The sequence below is a fragment of the Catharus ustulatus genome, chromosome 21 (genome assembly GCF_009819885.2).
Source record: "Catharus ustulatus isolate bCatUst1 chromosome 21, bCatUst1.pri.v2, whole genome shotgun sequence".
Taxonomy (NCBI): domain Eukaryota; kingdom Metazoa; phylum Chordata; class Aves; order Passeriformes; family Turdidae; genus Catharus; species Catharus ustulatus.
Window position 1 is genome coordinate 2,636,893 of NC_046241.1, and position 24,964 is coordinate 2,661,856.

At 54.5% G+C, this 24,964-nt stretch overlaps 1 protein-coding gene across 1 annotated transcript in view; it reads right to left on the reverse strand.

The window, feature by feature from the left end:
* Positions 1 to 18,971, reverse strand: part of WHRN (whirlin) — a 46,445-nt gene extending 27,474 nt beyond the window's left edge. Inside the window, exons 1-2 of the mRNA XM_033077751.1 lie at positions 18,302 to 18,971; positions 4,132 to 4,347 (exon numbers count right to left, since the gene is read on the reverse strand). Coding sequence (XP_032933642.1) covers positions 4,132 to 4,347; positions 18,302 to 18,901 — 816 coding nt within the window. The 5' untranslated portion in view covers positions 18,902 to 18,971. The remainder of the gene's footprint in view (positions 1 to 4,131; positions 4,348 to 18,301) is intronic.
* Between the last annotated feature and the right edge of the window lie 5,993 nt (positions 18,972 to 24,964).

A 24,964-nucleotide genomic window follows, 5' to 3' on the forward strand; every position in this document is an offset into this window, starting at 1 on the left:
GCTGCTGCTGTGACAAATCCTGAGGACTCTAAGCCTGGACAGACGATAAAAATCCGAGTGCTCTGAAGCAGAAGGTGAGCACTGGAATCAGGTCCCAGCCTGCCAGCAGGCAGGGACATCCTGGGATGGGGCTGGGGTCTGTCACCTGCTGTTCTGCCTGGCTTGGCTCCAGCAGCATTTCCCAGAGCTTTGCACTATTGCAAACCCTTCCTTTCACACTTCCTGACCCCTGGTGAGTCCACCTGCGGGCACAGGGCTCTGATGAGACAGGATTCACCAATTACAACTACAGGAAAATGCTAAATCTGGGAAATGCAGCACCTGCCACACAAGGATCTGGAACACCTTGCACAATCACAGGCTGAACCTGCCAGCAGCTCCTTCAGCCCAGCATTCCCTCAATCCTCACCTCCCATCCCCAGTGCCATCACTCAGGTCTACACCAAAAACCTGGCCCAGATCTCAGCACCCCCTCTGCTCTCCCAGAACAGCCTCTGACCTGAGCTCAGGGCAGGCTGGATTCTGCCTGGAAGAGGATGGGGAAAGCCAAGCCAGCTGCCAAATCCCAATCCCCAAATGCCTTTGGTGGGGATCCTTGCACAGCTGGAAGTGAAGGAATCCCAGTGCCCTCAGGAAATGGGGACAAAGCCACAGGCTGGGAACGCTGCCTTTGGAGCTGAACACTGCCCAAAGGCACCCTGTCCCACAGCTCACCCCACTGGATGATCCCACAGATCCCTGGATGGATCAGTTACACCATCACACACCTCACTGTGGTGGTTTCCATTTCAAGCCTTTGGATAACAAATCCTTCTGCCTCGGGATAATCAACTCCTTAAGCTCGGTGACAAACCCATCCTTCCAGGCATGCAGATGTGCTCAGGAACAGGCATCCAGATGGACATTTCCACTGCCTGAAGAATGGCAGATGCCTCCAACAGCCTTGAATTTAACCTTGGGGAAACTGGAATATCCCTTTGACTCCAGAGGTGCTGAGCTGTGGCAGTGGATTCACCTCCTGCTGCTGTGCTTCCCCAAACCCTGCCTGTCTGAAAGCTTTGGCACATTCATTCCAGGACATTCAGATAGATTAGAAATAGGAGAGAGTGGGATATAAAAAAAAAATAACCAATTCTCCCCTCAGAATGTAAAACCAGTCACAAATCAACCAGGCCTTGGTGCCTGTCAGTTCTGGTTGACTGGGCTGAATTAACCAGGGATGTGCTGCATTTATTTGCATTTCTGTGAACAGAATAACCCCACTTTCAGCAGTTAATGATGTATCTGTAGCTACCCATAAATCTACACATACAAATAGAAAGGGAGAAAACTGCAGGCAGTTTGCTGCCCTGTTCTGGGACACGTTTTCACCCCTCCATGGTGCTCAGTAACTCAGGCCACAGAGACTCAGCTCACCCATGCCCTGCAGGCTGTGTGCAGAAAATGTCACTCCAAATAACCCAACACCAGCCAGGACAGGCTCTGCTTGCTGCCAGAGCCTTGGGTCAGGGGGAATTGCTTCCACCACCAGCTGGCACAGCAAGGCACCTCTGGATACCGAGGTGTCTGGGCAGCCTTGAGCATTTCAGAGTGGCAGCAGCCAGTAATTTTCTTTTTTTCTGCTCTTACAGATGGGAAATCAGGAGTGGAGGCTGCTGCAAAGTGCATTCCAAGCCTTGTGCACTTCAAGCAGAGACCAATGTTCCTGCTGGTGTGTCACCAAGGAGTGAGGCCAGCAGAAGGCTGAACGCTCCCTCTCCATCCCAGCTCCATCACTGGGAGCTTACAGTATTTCCTGCAGCTGTCATGGAATCTTCCCAGGTTAACAGAGAGGCCTCCAGCCCCCTGTCCTGGGGGATCAGAGATGGAGCAGCTCTGCTGGGAGGAAAGGCTGGGACAGCTGGGATTGTTCACCTGGAGAGGAGAAGCTTTGGGGTGAGCTCAGGGTGGCCTTGCAGGGCCTGAAGGGGCTGCAGGAAAGATGGAGAGAGACAATTCCCAAGGGATGGAGGGACAGGACACAGGGAATGGCTTTTCCAGGATTAGATGGGATATTGGGCAGGAATTGTTCCCTGGCAGGGTGGGCAGGGCTGGCACAGGGTGCCCAGAGCAGCTGTGGCTGCCCCTGGATCCCTGGCAGTGCCCAAGGCCAGGCTGGACATTGGGGCTGGAGCAGCCTGGGACAGTGGGAGGTGTCCCTGCCATGGCAGGGGTGGCACTGGATGAGCTTTAAGGTCCTTTCCAACCCAAACCAGTCTGGGATTCTCTGAAGGAGCCAAAGGGCTGCCTGACTGTGTGGAGCAGCACCAAGGGATGGAAGGACAAGCTCAGATTTTGCACACCAGGGCAAAGCTGCACACACAGGATGAGCAGGAGCACACCCAGGGCTGGCACATCTTCCCAGGGACCACAGCAGGCTGACAGAGGCAGGGGACTCTCAGCTCCAGGTTTCTGAGCATTTCATGTCCACACAGTGAGGACTGAAGGAGTGATGTGCACAGAAACAACTCCCCAGAGCTGCCCAGAGCTGCTGCTGCTCTGTCAAGGTGACACTGGGTGGCAGGGGGTGGGGGACACCAGCCAGCAGAGCCTGCTTTTCTCCTCTCCTTAAAATAAAAATAATAGGCCCTTCTCCCTTGTGGCCCACATGAATATTTCATCAGCAAACTGCCTCATCCTGGATTAGATTTTTCTCTCCCTCCAGCTGAGATGGGAAGCTCACAGACCCTCCCACAGCATTTGCAGGAGCTGAGGACATTTTGGGCGCAGACAGAGCAATACCAGGATAAAAGGATGGGAACAGTCAAGGCTCCAAGAATTCCTGTGTCTAGGGAAGGCAGTGCTGACTACTAGGACAGGACTTTGATATTCCATGGGTGGCAAAGAGGAAACACCACATCCTGCTTGTACAGGATGAGGTTCCCTGTCCATCTGTCCCCTCAGCTGTGCCTCACTCCACTGAGCACTGTGACACCTCTGCAGCCTGGCTGCCCATGGGAAGGGTGAGGAGAGGAGACATTAAATCCCTGAGATCAAATACTGCAGCTCGAGCACCCTGTGCAGGCTTCCCTTACACCAAGGGCTGTTTAAAGGAGGGCAGCTCACAGCAAGAGAGCAGGGCTGGAAATTCAGTGTGCTGATGGGTTCCTTCTGGCAGAGGCCTGGGATCCAGGCCCAGCACTGCCACACTCCCCTGCTGGCGCTGCACAAGCCATTCCCTTCCCTGCTCCTTCTTCCCTCACCAGGCTTTTCACTCAGGCCCCTCCTGGCTCAGGCTGCCTCTCCCCAAATGGAAAAGGAAAATAATCAGGTTTATTGCAGAGCATTTGTAGAAGAGAAGAACTGGGGAGGAAGGTTTTGTTTTTTTTTTTTATTACAACAGAATTGCCAAGGGACCCAAGAAAGGAACAGCTGAGGAAAGATCTGAATCTCAGGAGGAAGGGCAGGAATGCACTCAGACATCCAGCCCTCCACATGCAGAGGTGACACAGATTAGAAGAGACCTTAAAATCATCCTTCAACCCCCTGCCATGGAAACAACTCCCACTGTCCCAGGCTGCTCCAAGCTCCAATGTCTAACCTGGCCTTGGGTACTGCCAGGGATCCAGGGGCAGCCACAGCTGCTCTGGGCACCCTGTGCCAGCCCTGCCCACCCTGCCAGGGAACAATTCCTGCCCAATATCCCATCTAACCCTGGAAAAGCCATTCCCTGTGTCCTGTCCCTCCATCCCTTGTCCCCAGTCCCTCTCCAGCTCTCCTGGAGCCCCTTAAGCTCTCCCCAGAGCTTTCCAGGCTGAACATGGATGTCAGTCCCTCAATGTCCAGCCAAACAACCTCCTGTTGGTAAAAGCCTTAAAACCTCTCCTGGTTTGGTGGCTGCTCCTGGCAGGACCTTCCCTGCCAGACCAGACTGGCCAATTCCTCCCCTCCAGCCCAGCTTCTCCCTGTGTCAAAGAGGAGCAAAGCCAACCCATCCCATCCCACCCCACAGGACTGCTGGGGGAAAGCCACAGCCCAAGGCAGAAATCCAGGATGCTAAAGGAGAGCCAGGGCAGAGCAATGCAGAGTCACACAGGGTGGGACCTGCTGGGAAGGGACCCCCAGGGCTGTGTGTGATCCCCCTTTGCTCACCTTCTTCTCATCCCCCTCCTGCAGGAGCTGCAGGTGGCTCCTCTTCTCGCTGTCCCTGCGCAGGGAGCTGTTCTGGTGGTGGGGCAGCCCCGTGGGGGGGGACACGCTGCGGCCCTGCGGGTCCACCCAGGTGTAGATGTGGTTGGTGACATAGCCCCCAGGGATGCGCCCCACCGAGTGCACCGACAGGTTCAGCTTCTTGCAGCCCTTCAGCACCTGCAACACAAGCCAAGCACGAGGGGTTAGTGCCCACAGGGCCAGGCAGGCACAGCTTTGCACTTCTGGAAGCTTAAAGATCTCCAGCTCCTCTGCAGCCACCAGCTGAATGATGGAGCTGCATAAAAAGCTGGTGGGAAAAGCTGGGATTTTTCTGTTCTCTCCTGGCTGTAATAGAGATAAGGTAAAGCTGCTGCTGAGAAAACACAGAGAAAACCTTTCCCATCAGCCAGGGAAGGACAGAGTGAAGCAAAATGGGGAGGTGAGGGGGGCAGAGCCATGGCCAGGATGGGCTGAACCTGGGGCTGAGCAGCTTCTGCAGCTCTGGAGAGGAGCCAGAGCAGGACAGGGAGCAGTGCTGGAGGTGAGCAGCACTGATCCTTGCCCAAAGCCCTCTCCAGCCCTCACAGAGCCCCTTTAGGCACTGCAAAGTGCTCCAAGATCTCCCTGGAGCCTTCTCCCCTCCAGGCTGTAAGGGATGTCAGCCCTCAATGACTGTGTTGGCAGCAAACAAAGCCAGTATGGGAAAAGCCTCAGCTCAGCCCCAGCTCTGTCCCCACAGCTCCAACCCCTGCACTGGAAAAGCCCCTGCTGCCTTCAGGGAACACTGACAGCACTCCCAGAAATTCAGCCAGTGAGTTACCAGCTGCCTTCCCCAGCACAGGCAGCCAATTAATGAGTGGAATAATTACTAAATACATACACACACTTACACCAGCACACACAGAGATGACCTTGGGGGCCAGAGGAGGTGATTTGCAATCGCTCCTGTGCTCCTCCAGCTTCCACTGTGAGGAGCTGACACAGGAACTTCAATTAACACGGAGGAGTTCTCCCTGGGGACAGCTCTAAGTGCTGATCCCTCCAGAGGCCTCAGGAGCATCAGCACTGCAGATCTGCTCTCAGAAGGGAGCTGTTTGGGGCTTTTTTGCCATGTATACATCATCCTGATGAGCTGCTCCTGCAAGGTCTCCACTGAGCAGAGAAGCTGCTGAGCAAGGCTTGTGGCTGGGAAGAACTAAAACCAGCAGCAAAGGGTAAAGTTGTCACTAATAGTGGGCTGGCTGGATCCCAGCCCTGAGCTGGCAGCACCCCTGTCCCTCCCTGCCAGAGGCACAGAGAATCCAGCCCAAAGCCCAGCTCAGCACCTCCATCACACACAGCAGCCTGGCTGCAGATTTGTCACATGCTCCCAAGGTCACCATGTGCCCAGAGGGCTGGCACAAGGACTGCAAAGCTGCTGGAACCCACAACCATGGGATGTTTGAGCTTTCTGTGCTTCCTGGCACTGACCCCCTGGAGAACACTGCTTGTGACCTGAGGCCTTGGAGAAGGCTCCAAATTTGAGTGATGGAGTTAAAATCATGGGTGTGTAGTTAAATAGAAGTGTGTGATTTCACATGGTGAGGGGGGTTGAATTTGGGATTTTTAGGAAAAAAAATTTTGGGACAAGATGGAGGATGTTGTCTCTTTCTGTCTTCTTCATAGTTTCAGGCAGTAGTTTCTGGTTGGACAGTTAGTGCTACACTGAGGGTCACAGGAGTTTGGTTATTGGGTGAAAAGTTTAAATAATATAGGTGTTAATTCCCTATGGGACTGTTTAGCTTTAGAATACCTTGTACCTAGCTAGGTTCAGCTCCATTTTGCTCACTTTTAGCTGGTAACTAGAAGTGTTGCAGAACTCTCTGTACTTTAGATAAGATTTAATAAACAACCAAGCCCAAACATGAGAAATTCATTTCCTTCATATTTTTAATCCTGACTCTGGGTGAAGACAGAAGAAAATGAAGACAAGCCACTGATCAGGTGGTGCATTTAACCCATTTACACAAACCAACAGCCCCATTGGGACACCTCAGAGCCCTTCAGCCCCTGGGCTGCTCACCAGCTCCAGCCCCTGTTCCTGCAGCTCCCAGTGCCTCAAACACATCCCTGCTGGGTCTGCTCCCTCCCTGCAGGCACTGCGAGCCCAGCTGGGCTGCCAGAGGTGCTCACCAGTCCTGCCAGGTCTCTCTGGGATGATGGAGCAGGTTCTGAGCCCTGTGCCAGCTCCAGGGGAGCTCTCCCATGGGCACAGTGGCTGTGCCAGGCTCCAGGGCACAGAGCAGCTTCCTGAGCCAAGCTGCCTTACAGCCAGGCTCAGGATGGGCTGAGCTCCATGGAAATCAACGGGCTGGGGGTGGCAGGGACCCTTCCAGGGCAAGGGATCCCTGTCAGATGGGGTACAGGACCTCCTGAAATGTTCTTGTTCATCCAAAATGGAGCCATCTCTATAAAACCTCTTTTGAGTCTGCATAACATCTTTGTACCCCTCTACCTGTGTCCAGTTTTGGCCCCTCAAAGGAAGAACTGGAGCATGTCCAGGGAAGGGAACAGAGCTGGGAAAGGGGCTGGAGCCCAGGAGACTGAGGGAGCTGGGAAGGGGCTTAGAAGGAGAAAAGGAGGCTCAGGGGGGCCCTTGTGGCTCTGCACAACTCCTTGACAGAAGGGAACAGCTGAGGGGGTCAGGCTCTGCTCCAGGAACAGGGACAGGAGGAGAGGGAACGGCCTCAGGCTGGGCAGGGGAGGGCAGGGTGGGCACCCAGCAGGAATTTCCCCATGGAAAAGGTGATTGGAAGGGGCTGCCCAGGGAGGTTTAGATTCCCCATCCCTGGAGGTGTCACCTGGACATGGCACAGGGATCCCCTTCCCTCCCTTCCTCATAGAATCCATCCTGGCAGGGAGGAGAAGGAGCAAAGGGAACCCTCTGGGGTGTGTATCACACAGGAGACACTCGAGGCACAGCAGCAGGGATCAGGAGCAGAGACCAGGCACAGGAGCAGGGATCAGGAGCAGGGATCAGGCACAGGAGCAGGGACCAGGCACAGGAGCAGGGACCAGGCACAGGGATCAGGCACAAGAGCAGGGACAAGGAACAGGAGCAGGGACCAGGCACAGGAGCAGGGACAAGGAACAGGAGCAGGGATCAGGAGCAGGGATCAGGCACAGGAGCAGGGATCAGGCACAGGAGCAGGGATCAGGCACAGGAGCAGGGATCAGGCACAGGAGCAGGGAGCAGGAGCAGGGATCAGGCACAGGAGCAGGGATCAATCACAGCAGCAGGGACCAGGCACAGGAGCAGGGATCAGGAGCAGGGATCAGTCACAGGACCAGGCACAGCAGCAGGGATCAGGCACAGGACCAGGCACAGGAGCAGGGATCAGGCACAGGAGCAGGGATCAGGAGCAGGAGCAGGGACCAGGCACAGGAGCAGGGATCAGGAGCAGGAGCAGGGACCAGGCACAGGAGCAGGGATCAGGCACAGGAGCAGGGATCAGTCACAGCAGCAGGGATCAGTCACAGGACCAGGCACAGCAGCAGGGATCAGGCACAGGAGCAGGGATCAGGCACAGGAGCAGGGATCAGGCACAGGAGCAGGGATCAGGAGCAGGGACCAGGCACAGCAGCAGGGATCAGGCACAGGATCAGGCACAGGAGCAGGGATCAGGCACAGGAATCAGTCACAGGCAGGGGCTCATGCTGCAGTGTCACAGCTGCCCCAGGGACAGGGCAGAGTAGCTGATGAAGCCTGGCACAGCCATTTAGCCTCAGCCAAATGTCATCCCCTGGCAGGGCAGGCACGGCAGGGCTGCTCTCCGGAGGCACAGGGAGGTTAGCAGGGATGAGAGGCCAGAGATTTACACAGGGATTTTTATGTCCCCTGCAGCTCCCTTGACAGGGCCACCAGGAGCAGGGATCTGGGGCTCAGGGAGATGTTTTATGCATGAAGGTGACAGCAGAGAGCCCGAGGGAGGGAGCAGCTGCACAGCTGGAGGCAGCAGGAGGGCCAGGAGCTCCATCCAAGAGGGGACAGAAGCTGGAGTGCCCAGCAGGACATTGCTGTGACAGTGTCTCCCAGAGGGGCTGCAGCAGGCTGGTGACACTCTGGGGAGTCCTTCACACACCCACTGAGGTCTGTCCTGTACTCAGGGAGAAGCAGTTTCCCAGCCAGCACAGAGTTCCCTTCCCAAACCCCTCCCTGCTGATGCCCAGGGCAGGGCTGGAAGAGGAGCCCATCAGACCCTCCCTCACTCAGAAACCCTTCAGGACACACCTTTTGGAGCAGGTCACCTGCTGACCTGCACCTTTTGGAGACCCTTTGGGTGAGCACAGCTGGGGGAGCACAGTGACACCCACAAATTATTTTTAAGGAACTTTTAGGGGTATTATTATGTAGTAATGGGACAAGGGGGATGGCTCCATGCTGAGGGATGGCAGAATTAGATTGGATATTGGGAAGAAATTCTTCCATGTGAGGGGTGCAAACCCCTTCCCCAACCTGGTGACCACTGGAGTCAGTTCTGCTCAAACATCTGAGCTCCCAGGAAGCTTTGTGTCCATCAGGCAGCAGCTCTTTAAACTGCAGCTGCCCCAGCTGGGAGAGGAGAGGAGAGGGAAGCAGTTTTCCCTCAGTTTCCCTGGGAGAACATGTGATCCACACTGCAGCACAGCAGGCACGGGGACAGCATCTGGCACACATCTACAAAACCTTTGTGCAGCCACACTCTGAAGCAGACTTCAGCAAAGCACTTGGCACCAGTGCTGCAGGGGGACGAGGCACCAGGTGTGCCAAGTGGGAGAAGCTTCCACCTGCACCCAGAGCAGGACAGAACCCACCAGCAGCTGCTGTGCTCAGCTCCAGGAGAGCAGAGTTTCCATCATCTCCCTGCACAGGGAGAAATGCTGTAATTCATTTTGGGTTTTTTCCCCCCCAGGTTTTACTACAGCCAGGGAGGGCTCAGAGCAGGGCCCAGGTTCTGTTCCCTGGGGCCCAGCAGTGGGACAAGAGGAATGGGCAGGAACTGATGTCCAGGAGTTCCAGGTGGACATGAGGAAGAATTCCTTCCCTGTGCAGTGGCTGAGCACTGGGACAGGAGCCCAGAGAAGGTTTCACCACTGTCCTCCTCCCATGGAAGCCTTTATCCTGCTGCTCCCTGTGCCCAGCTGCTGCTCAGGCTTTGAGCACTTCCCTGTCCCCATTCCCAGTGAGGTGCCACAGTGCCACCAGGCTGGCGCCAGCCCTCCAATGTCAGCTTTGCTGCCAGCCCTGCTCATAAAGCCACCAGAGCAAGAGAGAGAGGGCCAGAACCTGCCCACAGACAACACAGAGCACCCCAGCTCCCTGGGATGAAAGGAGAAGCTTTTCAGCAGACTTCTAATCACAGAATTCCACAATCACTCAGGTTGGAAAAGACCTCCCAGACCATCAAATCCAACCTGTGCCTGGTCCCCACCTTGTCCCCAGCCCAGAGCACTCAGTGCCACCTCCAGCCTTTACTGGGACACCTCCAGGGATGGGCACTCCAAACCTTCCAATCCCTGCCCACCCTTTCCATGAGGAAATTCCTGCTGGTGCCCACCCTGCCCTCCCCTGCCCAGCCTGAGGCCATTCCCTCTGTCCTGTCCCTGTTCTCTGTTCCCAGAGCCCAACCCCTCAGCTGTCCCCTCCTGTCAGGGAGTTGTGCAGAGCCATAATTTCCCCCTGAGCCTCCTTTTCTCCTTCTGAGCCCCTTCCCAGCTCCCTCAGCCTCTCCTGGTGCTCCAGCCCCTTCCCCAGCTCTGTTCCCTCCCTGGACACATTCCAGCCCCTCAAGGTCCTTCCCAAACTGATGGGCCCAGAACTGGACAAGGATTTGAGGTGGTCCCAGCAGTGCCCAGCACAGAGGGACATCACAAAGGACAGGGTCTGGGTGGGAATTCTACAAGGGAAAACATTTTCCTGCCAGAGACACAAATTGTCCTGTGTGCACTGACTGCAGAGATACCCCCAGAACCACAGCAGAACTCATGCTGTGAGTTTTTTGGGAAATCAGGTTATCTGGTGGGCACACTGAACCCCACCCAGCCACCCCTAAATAACAAATTCCACCTCCTCGATGCCCTGTGCAGAATCAGACAGTGCAGGCTGCATCTCCATCTCCTTCCTCAAGCCACTCCAGGGATCTGCTGCCTGTTGTTCAGTGCTCTGGGTTCTGCTCCAGCCTCAGGTAAGGTTTGGCTTTGCCCCATCTCTGATGTGTTTGAGGACCATGAGGTGGGAGGTTTGGGGCTGGCACCGCAGTGTGCAAGCTCACCTGCCAGCAGAAATCATTTATGTGAATCTGGGAATTAGTGCCAAAACCTTTAGCAGAGAAACAGTCACCAACTGCCCAGAAATGTGATCAGAAGCAGCAAGTGCCAGAGAGAGAGGCAGATTGATTCCATGAGGCCACTGATCCCCTAACAACACTCTATTTAATTATCTGTCAAGTGCTCTGAGAGGGAAGAACATCGTGTAAACTGATCAAAAAAGGAAACACACATCCCATGTGCCACAATTACCTTTACAAAACTCCCATAAAACCCAAACAGCTCCCAGAACATCATGTTCTTTCCTAGGATCCAGCGTGGCAGCTGCCACCCTTCTGAATCCCTGCTGGTCTCACATCACCGAGGGTTTTCCTTTCCCATCTTCACCATTCCCCACTTCCCAACAGCCCTGTGTAAAACATCTCCAGAAATGCCCCCAGAAGGAGCAGAGATGCCAGCAATCAATGGTAATTCCCCACCAGGATGCTCCTGGCAGCCTGCCCAAGCTGCAGGGACACAGCCCCTCCCTTCACCTTTAACCATCAGCCAGCCTCCCCCTCCCCACTGCCTCCAGCTGCTTTTTTTTTTTTGGCTCTGGGATAATGGGAATGGAATAATGGGAATGCAATAATGGGCACTGCTCTGCTGGTGAGCTCCAAAGGTCGGTGCTGAGGTTATCAATCACCAAAGCACCAGGGGTTTGGCAGCACGTCCCCAAAAAGTAAAGCAAAGGCTTGGAAATCGAGCTGCAGAGGGAAGGAAATGCTGAGATACCACAGGAGGGAGGCAGAGGGAGCTTTTACAGCACGTTCCAGCACCGAGCAGGCACAGCTTTGTCCCACCACTCCTTCCTGCCCCATCCCAGGCTGCTCCTGCTGGATCAGGTGGGTTGAAGCTTGTGGGATCAGATGGACTGAACAAAACCCTGCTGCCAGCGGGAATGAAGCAGCAACCTGTGCCTGCTGGGGAGGGGAAGGGGCTGCAGAGACAGGAGAGGGGTTGAGCCACATCAGCTAAAAGGTTCCTCTGCCGAGACAGGACAGCAGGCACAGGCACATCCTGCCCCCAAAACCTTTGCTCCGGGGATCAGCTGCAGGCAAGGTGGGTAAAAGGCTATTGCAGATCCCAATGCACACCTGGTTAAGGCCAGAGACTGTCCCCTGCCACAGGGTGCAGTGGTAAAAAATGTATTTTGGAACAAGTGCTGCCTAGAGAAGCTGTGGGTGCCCCTGGATCCCTGGAAGTGTTCAAGGCCAGGTTGGATGGGGTTTGGAGCAGTCTGGGATAGTAGGACCTGTCCTGCCCATGGAACTGGATGAGCTTTAAGGTGTGGGATTCCATGATTTTGAGTCTATCCCATCCCCTTGTTGCCTGACAAGGCCCAGGGAGCCGGATCTGCACAGAGGGACTGGGAATGGAATGGTCTGAGGTGGGCAAAGAGCTCATCCCTGAGGGGGACAGAGGGGCTGGAACGAGGAAAAGGTGACAGAGGCAGGAGGGGACAGCAGGACACAGGAGGGGGCTGGGGGAAGCACAGGGGACACGGGGGGACACGCGGGGACACACACAGCCTCCCTGCAGGAGCACAAATGGGAGGCGTAGGAGGCACAGTCCAAGCTCTCCCCCTCTCCCAAGCCAAAGGACAGCAGTTGGGCTTTCAAGTAGCGGCACTTATGCAAATCAATGCAAATCGATGTATAATTATGGTGATTGCACACATTTAGCCCCAAGGCATCAGGAACCCACGTCCCTTTCACCGGGAAAGGTCAAGTGAAATCTTAGCTCCAGCACCTTCTCCCCAGCCCTCCAAGGGCTGACACCTCCCCATGCCCCTCTCCAACCTCCCACCCCTCCAAGGTGGGCCCTGCCCAGGGCAGCCCTCAGGCAAGCCCGGGACCATTCTAAAAAGAGCAGAAAACTCCATAATTGTGCAAACAAAGCAAAACCAAAGCTGTTTGGGTGCTTTCAGGGCAGGGGGAGGCATAAGGGAAATGCAGATTAAAGCTCTGACTCCTTCCTCTGGTCTTCTCTTCCTGCTCCACACCAAGCCATGCTGAAAGGAGGGAGGTGAAGCAGCACCAAGGCCATGTTGTCTAAGCAGGGTTAAAAACTTTGGGAGAATCAATCAGAGCCTCCTCCAGCCTCCCCTGGCCCAGGGGCTCCAAGGCAATTCCTGAGCTGGCAGGAGCAGAGCTAGAGCTGCTCCAGGCTCTGCCTCATCTGAGCTGGCAGGAGCAGAGCTAGAGCTGCTCCAGGGCTCTGCCTCACCCCCACTCACCCAGCACCTGGAGAGAGGGAGAACTCAGAGCATCCCAAGGAACCCGAGGTAAATCACACCAGCAGATGCTTTGTCACTTTAACTGAGGGCCTGTAGAGCTGAATAATTCTCTGTGGCATTGAGGAAGTGTCAAGAAAATCCATCCTCTTCCCTGAGGACAGGGGAACTGCGTAAAAGATATTTTAATTCACCAGTTCTGACGCTTTTGTTTTCTTCCAGTGGCCACTAGAAGGAAATAAGCTTTTATCCTCCAGATTATCTTACCAATTTCTCTGCTGAGGCAAAACTGGTTATTTAAAAGGAGCCCACTAAACAACATTGATGCTGCAAGAACTCCAGGATGCCCTGACAATGCTAACCCTGATGAACAAGCCAGTCCTGGTGCCAAGTCCTATCATCCTTGCATTATGAGGGGAGATTAAGGCTCTCATTCCAATCTTTTGCATCAGTATAAAGTCATTTGATTTCATTAGGGCTGATTGTGATTTGCTGGTGAAATGAAGGGAAACAGATGACTAAGGAACTTGCCCACTGAGGGAAATCAGTGGCAGAGCAGCAAATACAACAACTCCCAGCGCAGGTGGAGCGGCCAAGCCCACGTTCCCACAGCCCCTGGCTGGGTGTGCAGCTTCACCCCAGCCCAAGGGGCAGCAGGAGCTCATGTGGAGCCCAGAGGAGCTCACAGTGACAGGGCAGCAGCACCGTGGGCAGCTCCAGGTGAGTTCCAGTGCTCAAACTGCTCCAACAACTCCAGATCTGCCCCTGGGAGCAGGAGCAGCCCCAGCACATCCACACTCTGCCCCTGCCACCAGCCCTCCCTTTAAAAGTCACTTTAAAGGCAGATACCTCAAGAGTGACCATTTCCCCTCCTCCTTTTTCCCAGAGGGAGATCCTGGTGCCTTTACACTTTCCACCCTCTCTCTCTGAGTCCAGCTGACTACAGGAGCTGAAATGGAAAGTGTTTGCAGGACAGAAGGGCACAGCAGGAGCCCTGGCATCACACAGCACCTGCCTTGAAGCTGAGTGCTTTTTTTGAGTGCAGTTTTGGGGATTTTGGTTCTGAGCAGATCCAGAGATGAAGGAAGCAATTACCACTCTAAGTGTTGGGGTGGAGACAAGTCATATCCTCCTTCTCCATGCTCCAGCTCCCCGAGCTCCCTTGGGAAAGGGAGAAGTTCCAAGCCTCCTTCTTTAGTGTCTTCTAAAAACAGAGCCAGCAATAACCACACAGCAGTGAAAGGAACACAGCTGATCTCTTCACAGAGTCAGGGATCAAGGATTGCCTTCACCCCTCAGCCTGGCTCTGCCTGATCATGCACAGCTCCAAGCACTTGGAAGGGTCAAACCCCAACCAAACCAAGCTGCATTCCCTCCTCTGAGCCGTGCCCACAATGCTGTGGTGATTAACTAAGCAGTGTCAGGTCATGGTAATCAATTAATTGGGCAGCACAAACAATGACATGAAATTTTCTTTATTGTAAACTGGCTGGAAAGAAAAATGGCTCTAAATGTTTCTGAGGCTCAGGGCTGCACAGCTCTGCTGTCATTTCTCAGAGGTCTTTCAGCAATCCCACAGCTGGGGCTCTTTCCTGTGAAATATTACAGTCTCTGAAGAGATCACCTTGTTTGCCAGCATGAAAACCCACAGCAACAGGACATAAAATGAATTTTAATCTCCTTTTAATTGTTTTTAAATGCCCACTTGCCACTTCCACCAGAGTGGGAGATGGAAGGGCTGGAGGGGGTGAAAAGCTCTGCTGGAACAGAGAGATGGTGGCTGGGGATGAGATCCTCCTCCATCCCAGGCTGGGGTGTGATGTGACACCCCCTGATGGAATCCCCTTCCCTCCCAGGGCTGCACAGGACACACAGGACAGGCTGGCAGTGCCACATCCTGTCCCCAAGACAGGGCACTTGAACTCCTCCAGTTCCTCCAGGATAAACTCAGTTCTGGCCCAGTGACTTTGGCAGAGCCATCACGGATTTACACCAACACCAAAGGATCAAACTCCCCAAGCCCAGCACATCCAGATCAGGGGAGTTTTGGTGATTTTGGTCAAGCTGATCCAGATTTGCCCAGCAGGAACAGCAGGGCCAATGGTGGGACCAGTGCAGCTTTTTGAGGCTGGTGTAGCTCAGTAAGCAAAATCCTAAATCAGGAATTCTTCCACTTTTCATTTTCTCTCATCCTCTCCCTCCCTAAATGTCCTTTTATTCAAAGGACATCAAAACCTACAGCAGAGCAGGAAATGTAAGAGGTGGGGGAGAAAGGATGTGAATTTAATGCCAACTCCAGAGCAGGGAGGAAACACCTCCCTGGGTAACATTTTCATGGTCTAAAGTTATAAACACCTTGATTTTAAGTCCTCTGGATAAAATATGACAGCTTATCAATACAAACTTGCAGCACAACTGCTAAAATATAGCAGTATATGCTAAAATATAGCAGCATATACACCATAAAAAGAAAAAGAAATATATATATAGTGTATAGACATAATATACTGTCCTAAATAGCAAGGCTGATAAAAGCCAAGCGAACTCTAAAAATATGGCAGACAACACAAACTTCTCCTCTCACCCCATAATTCAAATGCTGGTGATCTTTTGCTAAAGTGCACTCTTGAATGCTGTAATGATGGAGCTGTAATTGTAATGGAGTCATTTAATTTGGATTTGGATGAAACAGCCGAGCACAGAGCAGACAAGGCATAAAACTCCCGTGCTCACATAAAGGTTAAGGAGTTGGTCATTAAGGGAATTGATTTGGAGTGCTGAGGTAATCTTGTGGTTGAAGTCAGAACGCCACTTTTTATCTCATTTACACTGAAAACATCTGCAAACAGCACTGCACCGGTCCCGGGCCAGCAGCGAGCTCTGAGCTGGGACATCAGCAGGGCACTCAGCCCAGCCTCGGGGTGAAAATCCCAGAGCAAACAGAAACTGCTGCTTCTGGAGAGGAGTCTAAAGGCAGCCGGGCTAGCACGACTTGAATTTGCGCAGGGAACGCTCAGCCAGGGCTGCACGAACGGAGCAGACACGGCTGAATCCAGCTCTGCCCGAGCAGTGCACAGCCCCAGCCGCACCTCCAGCACCCAGCGAGTTTGTCACATCAGCCCCGAGCCTTCCCGAGCCCGGTGACAGCTCTGTCAGCCCAGCACGCCGTGCCCGTGATGGATAGCGGGGCAGCCCTGGCCAGACAGCTCCTTGCTGCAGGACACAGCCGGAGCATCGCGGCTCGGAGCCGGGCTCTGATCGCACACGGCTCGGCACAAGCCGTGTCTGGGATCAGCCACACTGCCGGGGGCTTGTGCTAACAAAGTCTCTCTCCTCAGCTTTCACTCTATTTGATCCCGAATGCAGCGTGTGCACCGATTCCAGCTCTGGGTTATCACAGAATATTCTGAGTTGGAAGGCATCACAGGATCAGCGAGGCCGGCTCATAAGTGAGCAGCCAATAACGGGATCAAATCCCCAGTCCAGGGTTACGAGCACCAAGCTCTGACCAACCGAGCTGATGTTTCCCTCTCCACGGACCCTCGGCAGGGCAGGACACAGCGGGGTTTGCTGTGCCTCAGGACACCACAGCAGAGCCTTTGCAGGGCTGTCAGTGCACCCAGCCCGAGCCCCACATCCCAGCTTTCAAAGGAAAGCAGAGAGCACAAAACGAAGCCACTCATCAGCACCTCTTGTCCCTGCAGCTCTGACACTGAACACCCAAAACACTGGGCTGGGGCATTTGTGCCTTAAACCTTCAAATGCCGCCCTGAGCATCACTGAACGCGATTCTCTTCATTGCCCCCCTCCCAAATGCAGCATCTGAGGGCAAATTAACGCTTGGTTATTTTAGAATCTCCCAATGATTTACAGTACAGCTCAAAACCCTCTTCCCATTCTTCCCAAGCAAATTGTTTCCACCAGCACAACATGGGTCATAAAAACCCTTCCCAGATGTGAAAAGAACCCAGGAGCTCAAGAAGGTGCCAGTACAGGGGAAGTGATGAATTTGTTGTTGAGAGACGTTCAGCTCACAAGGAGACAATTTCTAAGCTGCTTTTTCCTATCAGGATCATATTAACAAAATACAGCTCTTGGCAAGCCACGTCCTCCAGGAATTATTTCTGTGCAGGAAGCACTTAGTTTCACTCAAAATTAATAATGTCTAAAAGGCATCAATTACATTATATTAGAGAACAAATAGAAAGTGATGTGAATTACCCAGCAGAGTGGGTGAATTGGAGATGAAGTCATGGAGCAGAGCATTCCTGACACCTGGTTCCTCTCCATCCCAACGCTATAACCAAAATATGTGGGGGCTGCAATCTCCAAGGCATGAAATTGCAGAGTAACAACTGAAAGCTTACCCTGCTGTCGTCCTATCATTAGGAACAAGAGAAAAACAATTCCTACAAACCTTTCCTCTGCTCTCAGGATTACCAGGGACTCATTTCCAGCCTGGAAGTCGTGCCCTTGCCCACAGCACTGATTTAAAGCTGAGGCAGGGAAGGCACAGGTCGGCAGGGAAGAAGTGTTCAAAGCTGTGCAAGATTAATGCGCTGCCAGAGGAACGCTCCGCATGGAACGGGCTCCCAACAGAACCACTTTAGCTTATTATGGATAAATTAAAGCACAAACAGCTGGAAAACAGCCTTGTCACGCCACATCCCAGCTCTCCACACGCTGCCTGCAAATTGCTGCTCTAAAAGTCGATTCTCCAGCTCGATAGGTTCGTGCCTCGGGAACGCTCCGAGCAGAGCCCACCAGCCACAAGATCAGCTCTGGGAAGGGTTTGGGACACTCAGACCTGAGTTTGCCTCAGAACCCCGCGTTTCAGATGAAAATCCCACGGTTCCTGGAGTTCTCCCCCCACATTAAAGCTTTTATCGATAGCCCCCATGCTGTTACGGCTACAACAGGTCTCCGGGGCATGTGGAGCCGTGCTGGGAGAGCCGGAGCCTTTCAGTTGTATAACTGCTCTCCTCTCCCTGGAACAGTCAAAGGAATCGGGGACCTGCTCCTGCCTCGGGCACGGTGCAGCCCTTGGGGGGATCTATTCTGCTTCTCCGTGCCTCAGTTTCCCCATCTTTGCGAGGAGAAGCCCACTAGAGCTGGAGTACATCCCTTAAAACCCGGCTCAGGCAGATTCCCAGCTTCTCCGAGCTTCCCAGGCTGCAGGCGAGCCGCGAGCAGCACCGCTGCGTTTCAGAAGCGCGACAAAAGCGCAGGACGAGCCTGCCGTGCCCGGAGCCACCCCGGTACGCGGTCCCTGCCGTGGGTGGCACCGCTATTGCCACTGCAAACTTTCCGGCCGGTCCCGCACGATGTCGCCGGCGCGGTGCGAGCCCGGAGCGGCTCCGCGATCCCAGGAGAGCGGCACCGGGGGCTCCGCTCCCACCGGCGGCGGGGATGGAGCCGGGGAGGGATGCGGCTGGACGGGGCGCACGGGGACAGGAGCGGGGACACACGGACAGGCAGCGGAGAGGCAGAGCGGGACGGGGCGCGCAGCGGAGCCCGCGGCAAGCCGGGATGGAGGAAAATCCAACAGAGCCCGGTGCGGAGCAGCCTTACCTTGACCGCCTCGGCGTGGGTCACCCTGTCCAGGGACTTGCCGTTGACCCCCAGGATCTGATCGCCGACGCGCAGCCCCTCCCGCTCGGCCAGAGAGCCCGGTTCCACCAGCGACACGTAGATGCCCACGCCGTGCTCGGCACCGCCGCGGATGCTGAAGCCCAGACCCTCGTGGGCTTTGCTCCGGCGCAGCGTCACCTGCCGCAGCTCGCCCGGGACCACCGGCGGCGGGGCGGGGGGCGGCGGGGGGCGGCCGGGCGGCGGCAGGTAGGGCCCCTCGGCCGTGTACTGGTCGAAGAGCAGCTGGTCCGAGCGCGGCAGGACGAGGCGCAGCAGCGGCAGCAGCTGCCGGCGGCGCGGCCCGTCGAGGAGGGCGCGCAGGGAGCGCACCAGGTCGCAGACGTTGCGGCGGCCGTGGTAGGCGTTGAGGCAGAGGATGAAGCGCTCCCGCTCCGCCTCGCTCAGCAGCGCCGTGAGCGCCTGGTGCAGCCGCCGCACGTTCGCCGAGAGCGGCCGCGGAGCCGGCCCCGGCGCCGAGCCCAGCGAGCCCGACGAGGAGGAGGAGGAGTGCACGGACACGCCGTCCAGCTCCGCGCTCATCGCCGCGGCACCGCGACCGCGCCGGGGGACGGAGCGGCCGGAGCGAGCCAGGCAGGGCAGCAGCGGAGCCAGGCGGGGCGGCAGCGGAGCCAGGCGGGGCAGCAGCGGAGCCCCCCGGGCAGCACCGGGACCGGCCGGCCCCGCCGCTCCACCTGTCCGTGCGCTCGCCGGCGGCTCCCCAGGAAGTGACGCGGCCGCCGTTGCCGGGAGACCGGTTATACAGAGCGGCCCCGGCGGCGGGACCGGACCCCCCCGCCCCGCCCCAGCGCCCGCCCCCGCGGGACCCGCAATTAGCGCGTCCGCTCATCAGCGCCGAGCCCTGCCCTGCCCTGCCCTGCCCGCGGCTCCGGTTGGAAAGTGCTGGCACCCTTCCCCAGCCCTCCCGGGATGGATGGCGTCCATCCCAGAGCTTCCTCAGCTCCCTCCATCCCAGCACGGATGGAGGGCACACGGCAGAGGACACTCGCCAGGGATCGGGTTGCGCTGAGAACAGCCTGGCCCGGCACACGGAGCGTTACCTGACCCGCGGGGATGTTTTTCCATTGCCCGCCGTGCCAGGTGTGGGATTGTTGTTACCTCACGGTGCAGGGCGCGGTGAGTGCTGAGTTGTGGTGCTGGGGATGCGCCCGTTCAGCTCAGCACGGGCTTTGTGTTAATCACACCTAAATGTGATTGTCGTGTGTGATTGTTAAATCGCACCTAAAATTCAGGCACATTTGTTCCTGACGGGGTGTTGAAGGAATCTGTGGTTGGGGGAGCAGATTTTAAAAAGGAGAAATGTAGAATAGATCTTAGAAAGAAATTGTTACTAAGAATTGAGTGAGGGTGGTGAGGCCCTGGCACAGGGTGCCCAGAGCAGCTGTGGCTGCCCCTGGATCCCTGGCAGTGCCCAAGGCCAGGTTGGATGGCGTTTGGAGCACCCTGGGGCAGTGGGAGGTGTCCCTGCCATGGCAGGGGTGGCATGGGATGATCTGTAAGGTCCCTTCCAACCCAAACCACTCGGTGATGTCGGGTTTGGAGTCCACTCCAAACTCACAGCAGTTAACCCCTCCTCGTTCAGCAAACACAAGCACCACAGAGAAGCCTTTCCCTGAGGGATCCTGCTGGTGCAGATCCAATGATAAAGAAGCTGGCAGGGCCTCAGGCACACGGTATTGCCAGCCTGGATAGCTGGGACTTGGGGAAGCACGTTCCCACCTGGGATGCTCCTGCACAAGTATCTACCCTCCTCTCTGCCTCCACACCCAAAACTTGTGACCTCAGACCCAAAGAGAAGCATTGGGATGAGGAATCAGTGCAGAAATACAGGAAGTGCTTTTCTGGTTGCTGGATGAATTATTTCTTACTACGTTAGGTTTGAGTTTCTTTTATGTCTCTGGAGCACTGAGCAAAGACCATTTTCCATCTCACTCATTTGAAATCTTTCTGTCTTTGTTGGAGTGCCTTCCATCTGCTACAGTAGAGAAGGATTAAACCTAATTCATCAGATGCATCTTGATAGCAGCAGAATTCATTTTGCTCATGGATATGATGGAAGAGCTTAAACAGCTGCATTGCAAGTAGCTTTATGTATTAAAGCTTTGTTGGAGCTCTCAATGCCTTGTTTAAAACAAAACTAAACAAAGCAGATTGCTAATTGAAATTCGCGTTCGAACTGTGGCTGATAAATAAGCAGATGGAACAGTCAACATTACTGGAAAGAAAAGGGACAATATAGGACAGAGAAGTGAGTAAAAACAAAAATACGCCTACATCAGCCAAACAAAGTGAGAGAAGGGCAAACAAGGTACTGCAAGTCTTTGAATTGCGCTCAGACATGATGCCAGTGCTCAGTCCTGCTCAGACTCCTCTATTTAAAGCACTGCTGTTCCCACCAGCACCGTGTCTGAGCTGCTCCAGCCTTTTTGGATCCTACACGAAGAGTCTGAATGTGTGAACGTGAGCAGCTGCAGTGGGAGCTGCCCCTGCTCTGTGCAGCCTGGAGCAGCACATCCTCTCCAGCACAGCCACCAGGGCTGCTCCATGCCCAGTGCTAACACTTGGTCCCTGCTCTTTTGACGACTCCAGAATATCACAAAGTCAGTGTTCCAGTCCCAGAACAACTCCAATCCAGTGCTACCCAGCAGAAGCACTCACAGTAGCTGTATTTAGGAATAATTCTGCTGTCTTGCTGTCACTGCCCTGCCAGCAGACTCTGCTCACCCTTGGGATGCCCCATCCACTTGCTGCCCCCACAGGACGGCTCTGAGCCTGTCCTTTGGATGTGATCCCTGGTTTAGTTTCTCCTCAGAGAAGTTTAACATTTAGATTGTTCACACATTGGCAAGTTGGATCTTTACCATACACTCCAGACAGGGGCTTCCACTGCTTTTCCTTTGGAGAATAAAAGGATTGAGGTCTTCTCATGGAGCCTCAGCTTTGAAGTGAATCTGATGGATTTCTGGGGGCTTTATCCTTTCCACTGCTGTGAACACTGCACCAGGCAGCTGAGAGGGAGCAGCACATGGCTTGGGCCAGAGGGGAAAGGGGGGTTCATGCAGCTCCTGGGCTCAGGAGTGCTTCCACACCTGAGCAAAGCCTCTCCAAACTTCCTCAGCCCAGGTAATGCTGCAGAATAAATGCCCCCCATCAGTGTGCAATATCTATGTAGAGCTGCAGGGCTCCACGGGCCAGACTCACTACACCAAAGTGATCCTTCAGGATTTCTTGGGAAGAAATTGGAAGGTGGTGAGACCCTGGCACAGGCTGCCCAGAGAAGCTGTGGCTTCCACATCCCTGCAAGTGTTTAAGGTCAGCTTGGACAGGGCTTGGAGCAACCTGGGACAGTGGAAGGTGTCCCTGCCCCTGGACAGATGATCTTCATGGACCTCCTAACCCAAACCATTGGTGATGAAGCCCCATCCCTGGAGGTGACCAAGGAAGACCTGGATGTGGCACTCAGTTCTCTGGGCTGGTGACAAGGTGAGGATCAGGCAAAGGTTGGACTTGGTGATTTTGGAGGTCTTTTCCAGCCTCAGTGATTCTGTGATGATTTGGAAAGGGAGCTCTGCCAGGGGGGAGTTGGCAGCAGTGCTCAGGGCAGAGGATCAATGCCAGGTACAAACATCCTCTGGAGACAAGATTCATGAACACTGAGAGTCCACAATAATTCCTGGGACAGCTCCTGGCTGAACTGAACCTTTGCTAACTGTGGGGACCTGCCAGACCCTGGCAATGGGATCTCAGCACCCAGTCACAGTGGAGAGCTCCAGCACAGCTGGGCACTGCTCATTCCCAAACAGCTTTCAGCTCCACCCAGCCTTGCCCAGCAGAGTCCCTCAAGGCCAGTAGGAGCCCAAAACGTGTTATTCTTGTGGGTTTTTAAATCATCCTTGCAGCACAAAATAATCCGATGCGTTTGCTAAGTGCCACCTGAATAAATTGCCTAACCTTTCCACTTTAATCCGCTGTAATCACTTTCCAGAGGCACTCTTTGAAAAGTGAGCTCCGTGTTTCCAGAGCAGCTGTGCTCCTAATTAAAAGGCACTGTAGCAAGAAGCCAAGAAAACCTAATTCTGGTTGGAAATGCCTTGCTGCAGTTGGAGGACTGAGGTGAACTGCGAGGAGGGCCAAGGAGGAAGCAGCAGCTGCCTGTGCTGCTTAAGAGAGTATTAGGAGGGGGCTGGCACTCGGGGCTGCCTCTTGGCTAAATCCCTGTTTAGCAGATTGGCTCCCAATCCTCTGGCCCTGGCCAGGCTGGTTTGCACAGCTTGGACATATGCAGGAATCAGCTGAGTGCTGCAGCTGAGTGCTCACAGAAGGAGCCAGCACACAGGGAGAAGCATGCACAGGGTTTTCCAGCAGAATTCCTGGGTGCCTTGGCTTCCAGCTCCATTCCTCCTGCAGCAAAGCTGAATCCAGCACAGTTCAAGTTCCCCACGGTGCAGGGAGCAGGCTCATGCTCCATCTCTTCAGCTCCAGATATAACAAGCAGAAGCTGGATTTGAAGGAAAGCTGTAGGAGCAGTGAGAAATCATCATTTCAAGGGAGATTTTTTAAGTTCTGCTTTATGAGTATCAATCACTCACAACAGGAATGGTTCCAGTGAGTGGAGGTTGCTGTGCTTCATCAGACCAAGTTCAGTTTGGCACGTCCCAGCTGGGACAGATCCTGAAGAGCAGGGTCCAAGCAGGCAGAGGGGGTAGGAAACCCTGACACTCCTCAAACTCTTCTATGTCTGCATATCTACAAATCTCCTATAGCTCAATGCCACACTCAGGCTGTACCTAAGCAAAGTCAGCCCAAACCACTTCATTGGAGTGGGAATTTGAGGTTTCCATTGTGCAAGAGAACATCAAAGATGAGAATTTTAGCACCAAACCCTAAAGTTTCCATGGGGTGGGCACTGCAGGCTAAGAGTTTATCACTCATTTAGTGTAGATTAAAACATAATCAAATCAAACAGACAGCAACAGTTTCACCTGTATTCCCAGCCATATTTTGATTTCAAGCCATTGGAATGCTGTGACACTTAGTAAAAGCCTAAGTCAAAGCAATTCACATTCAAACAAACCTCCGTTTGCTCAAGCCTTTCCCAGGAGCTCGAGTTCCTCCCCGATTTGCCTGCAGTGATCTCTCCACGGTGCCAACACTGAGTGTAACCCTGCATCACAGAGCCAGATGATTTAAGAGCTGCAATCCTCCTCCCCTCTCTGGCAATTTCTTGCACTTATGCACTCTCCAGTCCTGCTTGAAATGCCTGAAAGAAAAAGCCACTTGCGTCATCAGCTTTTTTTTCCTTTTAATGCCCAGCACAAATCATGGCCAAGTCACGGCGTGGGCCTGGGTGTCAGGGGCAGGCAGAGCTGCCACTGGCACAGGATCAGCTCGGTGCCTGCTCTCTGATTTGGGCACCCTGGCTGTTCAGTTTGGTGCTGGAGGACACAGAGCCTGTTCCTGATGGCTGGCTGTCCTGGGATGGGGCAGGTGAGTTTACTGGCCCTGGTTACTGGGAGGTGTCCCTGCCTGCAGGGGGCTGGAGCTGGAAGAGCTTTAAGGTCCCTTCCAAGCCAAACCATTCTGTGATTCCACCATTCTAAGGCTGTTTTAGGATTGTGGAGCTGTGCCATAGGGAGTACCTGCTGAGGGAGGCATCCTGGGGCTGTGAATAACAGGACTGGGTTTACTACCCTAGAAATTGTCAGGCAAGTCCAAAATTCCCACCAGACGAGCTGGATGGCAGAGGACTGGCTGGAAGGTGTAGGATGGAGGGGAAGCACAAACTCTTTGTCCTCAGTGTGCCTTTCTGCACAGGGTGCAAATTGATGCCTCCAACCCTGAATTCTCCTCCTGCTGGGTCCATCACTGCCCCAGCCCAGTCTCCACCTTTCAGGCAGGGACTTTGCCCTGCTGGAGGTCTTGGCTACTCCTGGAGTGCAGCACCTCACACACAGGCTGGCATGCTTTGCTGAGAGAGCCATGGAATGGTTTGGGTTGACTTTAAAGATCAGCTCAGTTCAACCCCCTGCCATGGCAGGGACCCCTCCCACTGTCCCAGGCTGCTCCAGCCCCAATGTCCAACCTGGCCTTGGGCACTGCCAGGGATCCAGGGGCAGCCACAGCTGCTCTGGGCACCCTGTGCCAGCCCTGCCCACCCTGCCAGGGAACAATTCCTGCCCAATATCCCATCTAATCCTGGAAAAGCCATTCCCTGTGTCCTGTCCCTCCATCCCCTGTCCCCAGTCCCTCTCCAGCTCCCCTGGAGCCCCTTCAGGCCCTGGAAGGGGCTCTGAGCTCTCCCTGGATTTCTCTCTTCTCTTCTCTTCTCTTCTCTTCTCTTCTCTTCTCTTCTCTTCTCTTCTCTTCTCTTCTCTTCTCTTCTCTTCTCTTCTCTTCTCTTCTCTTCTCTTCTCTTCTCTTCTCTTCTCTTCTCTTCTCTTCTCTTCTCTTCTCTTCTCTTCTCTTCTCTTCTCTTCTCTTCTCTTCTCTTCTCTTCTCTTCTCTTCTCTTCTCTTCTCTTCTCCCCCCAGCTCTTTCCGTCTGCAGAGCAGAGGGGCTCCAGTCCTTGGAGCACCTTCACACCCT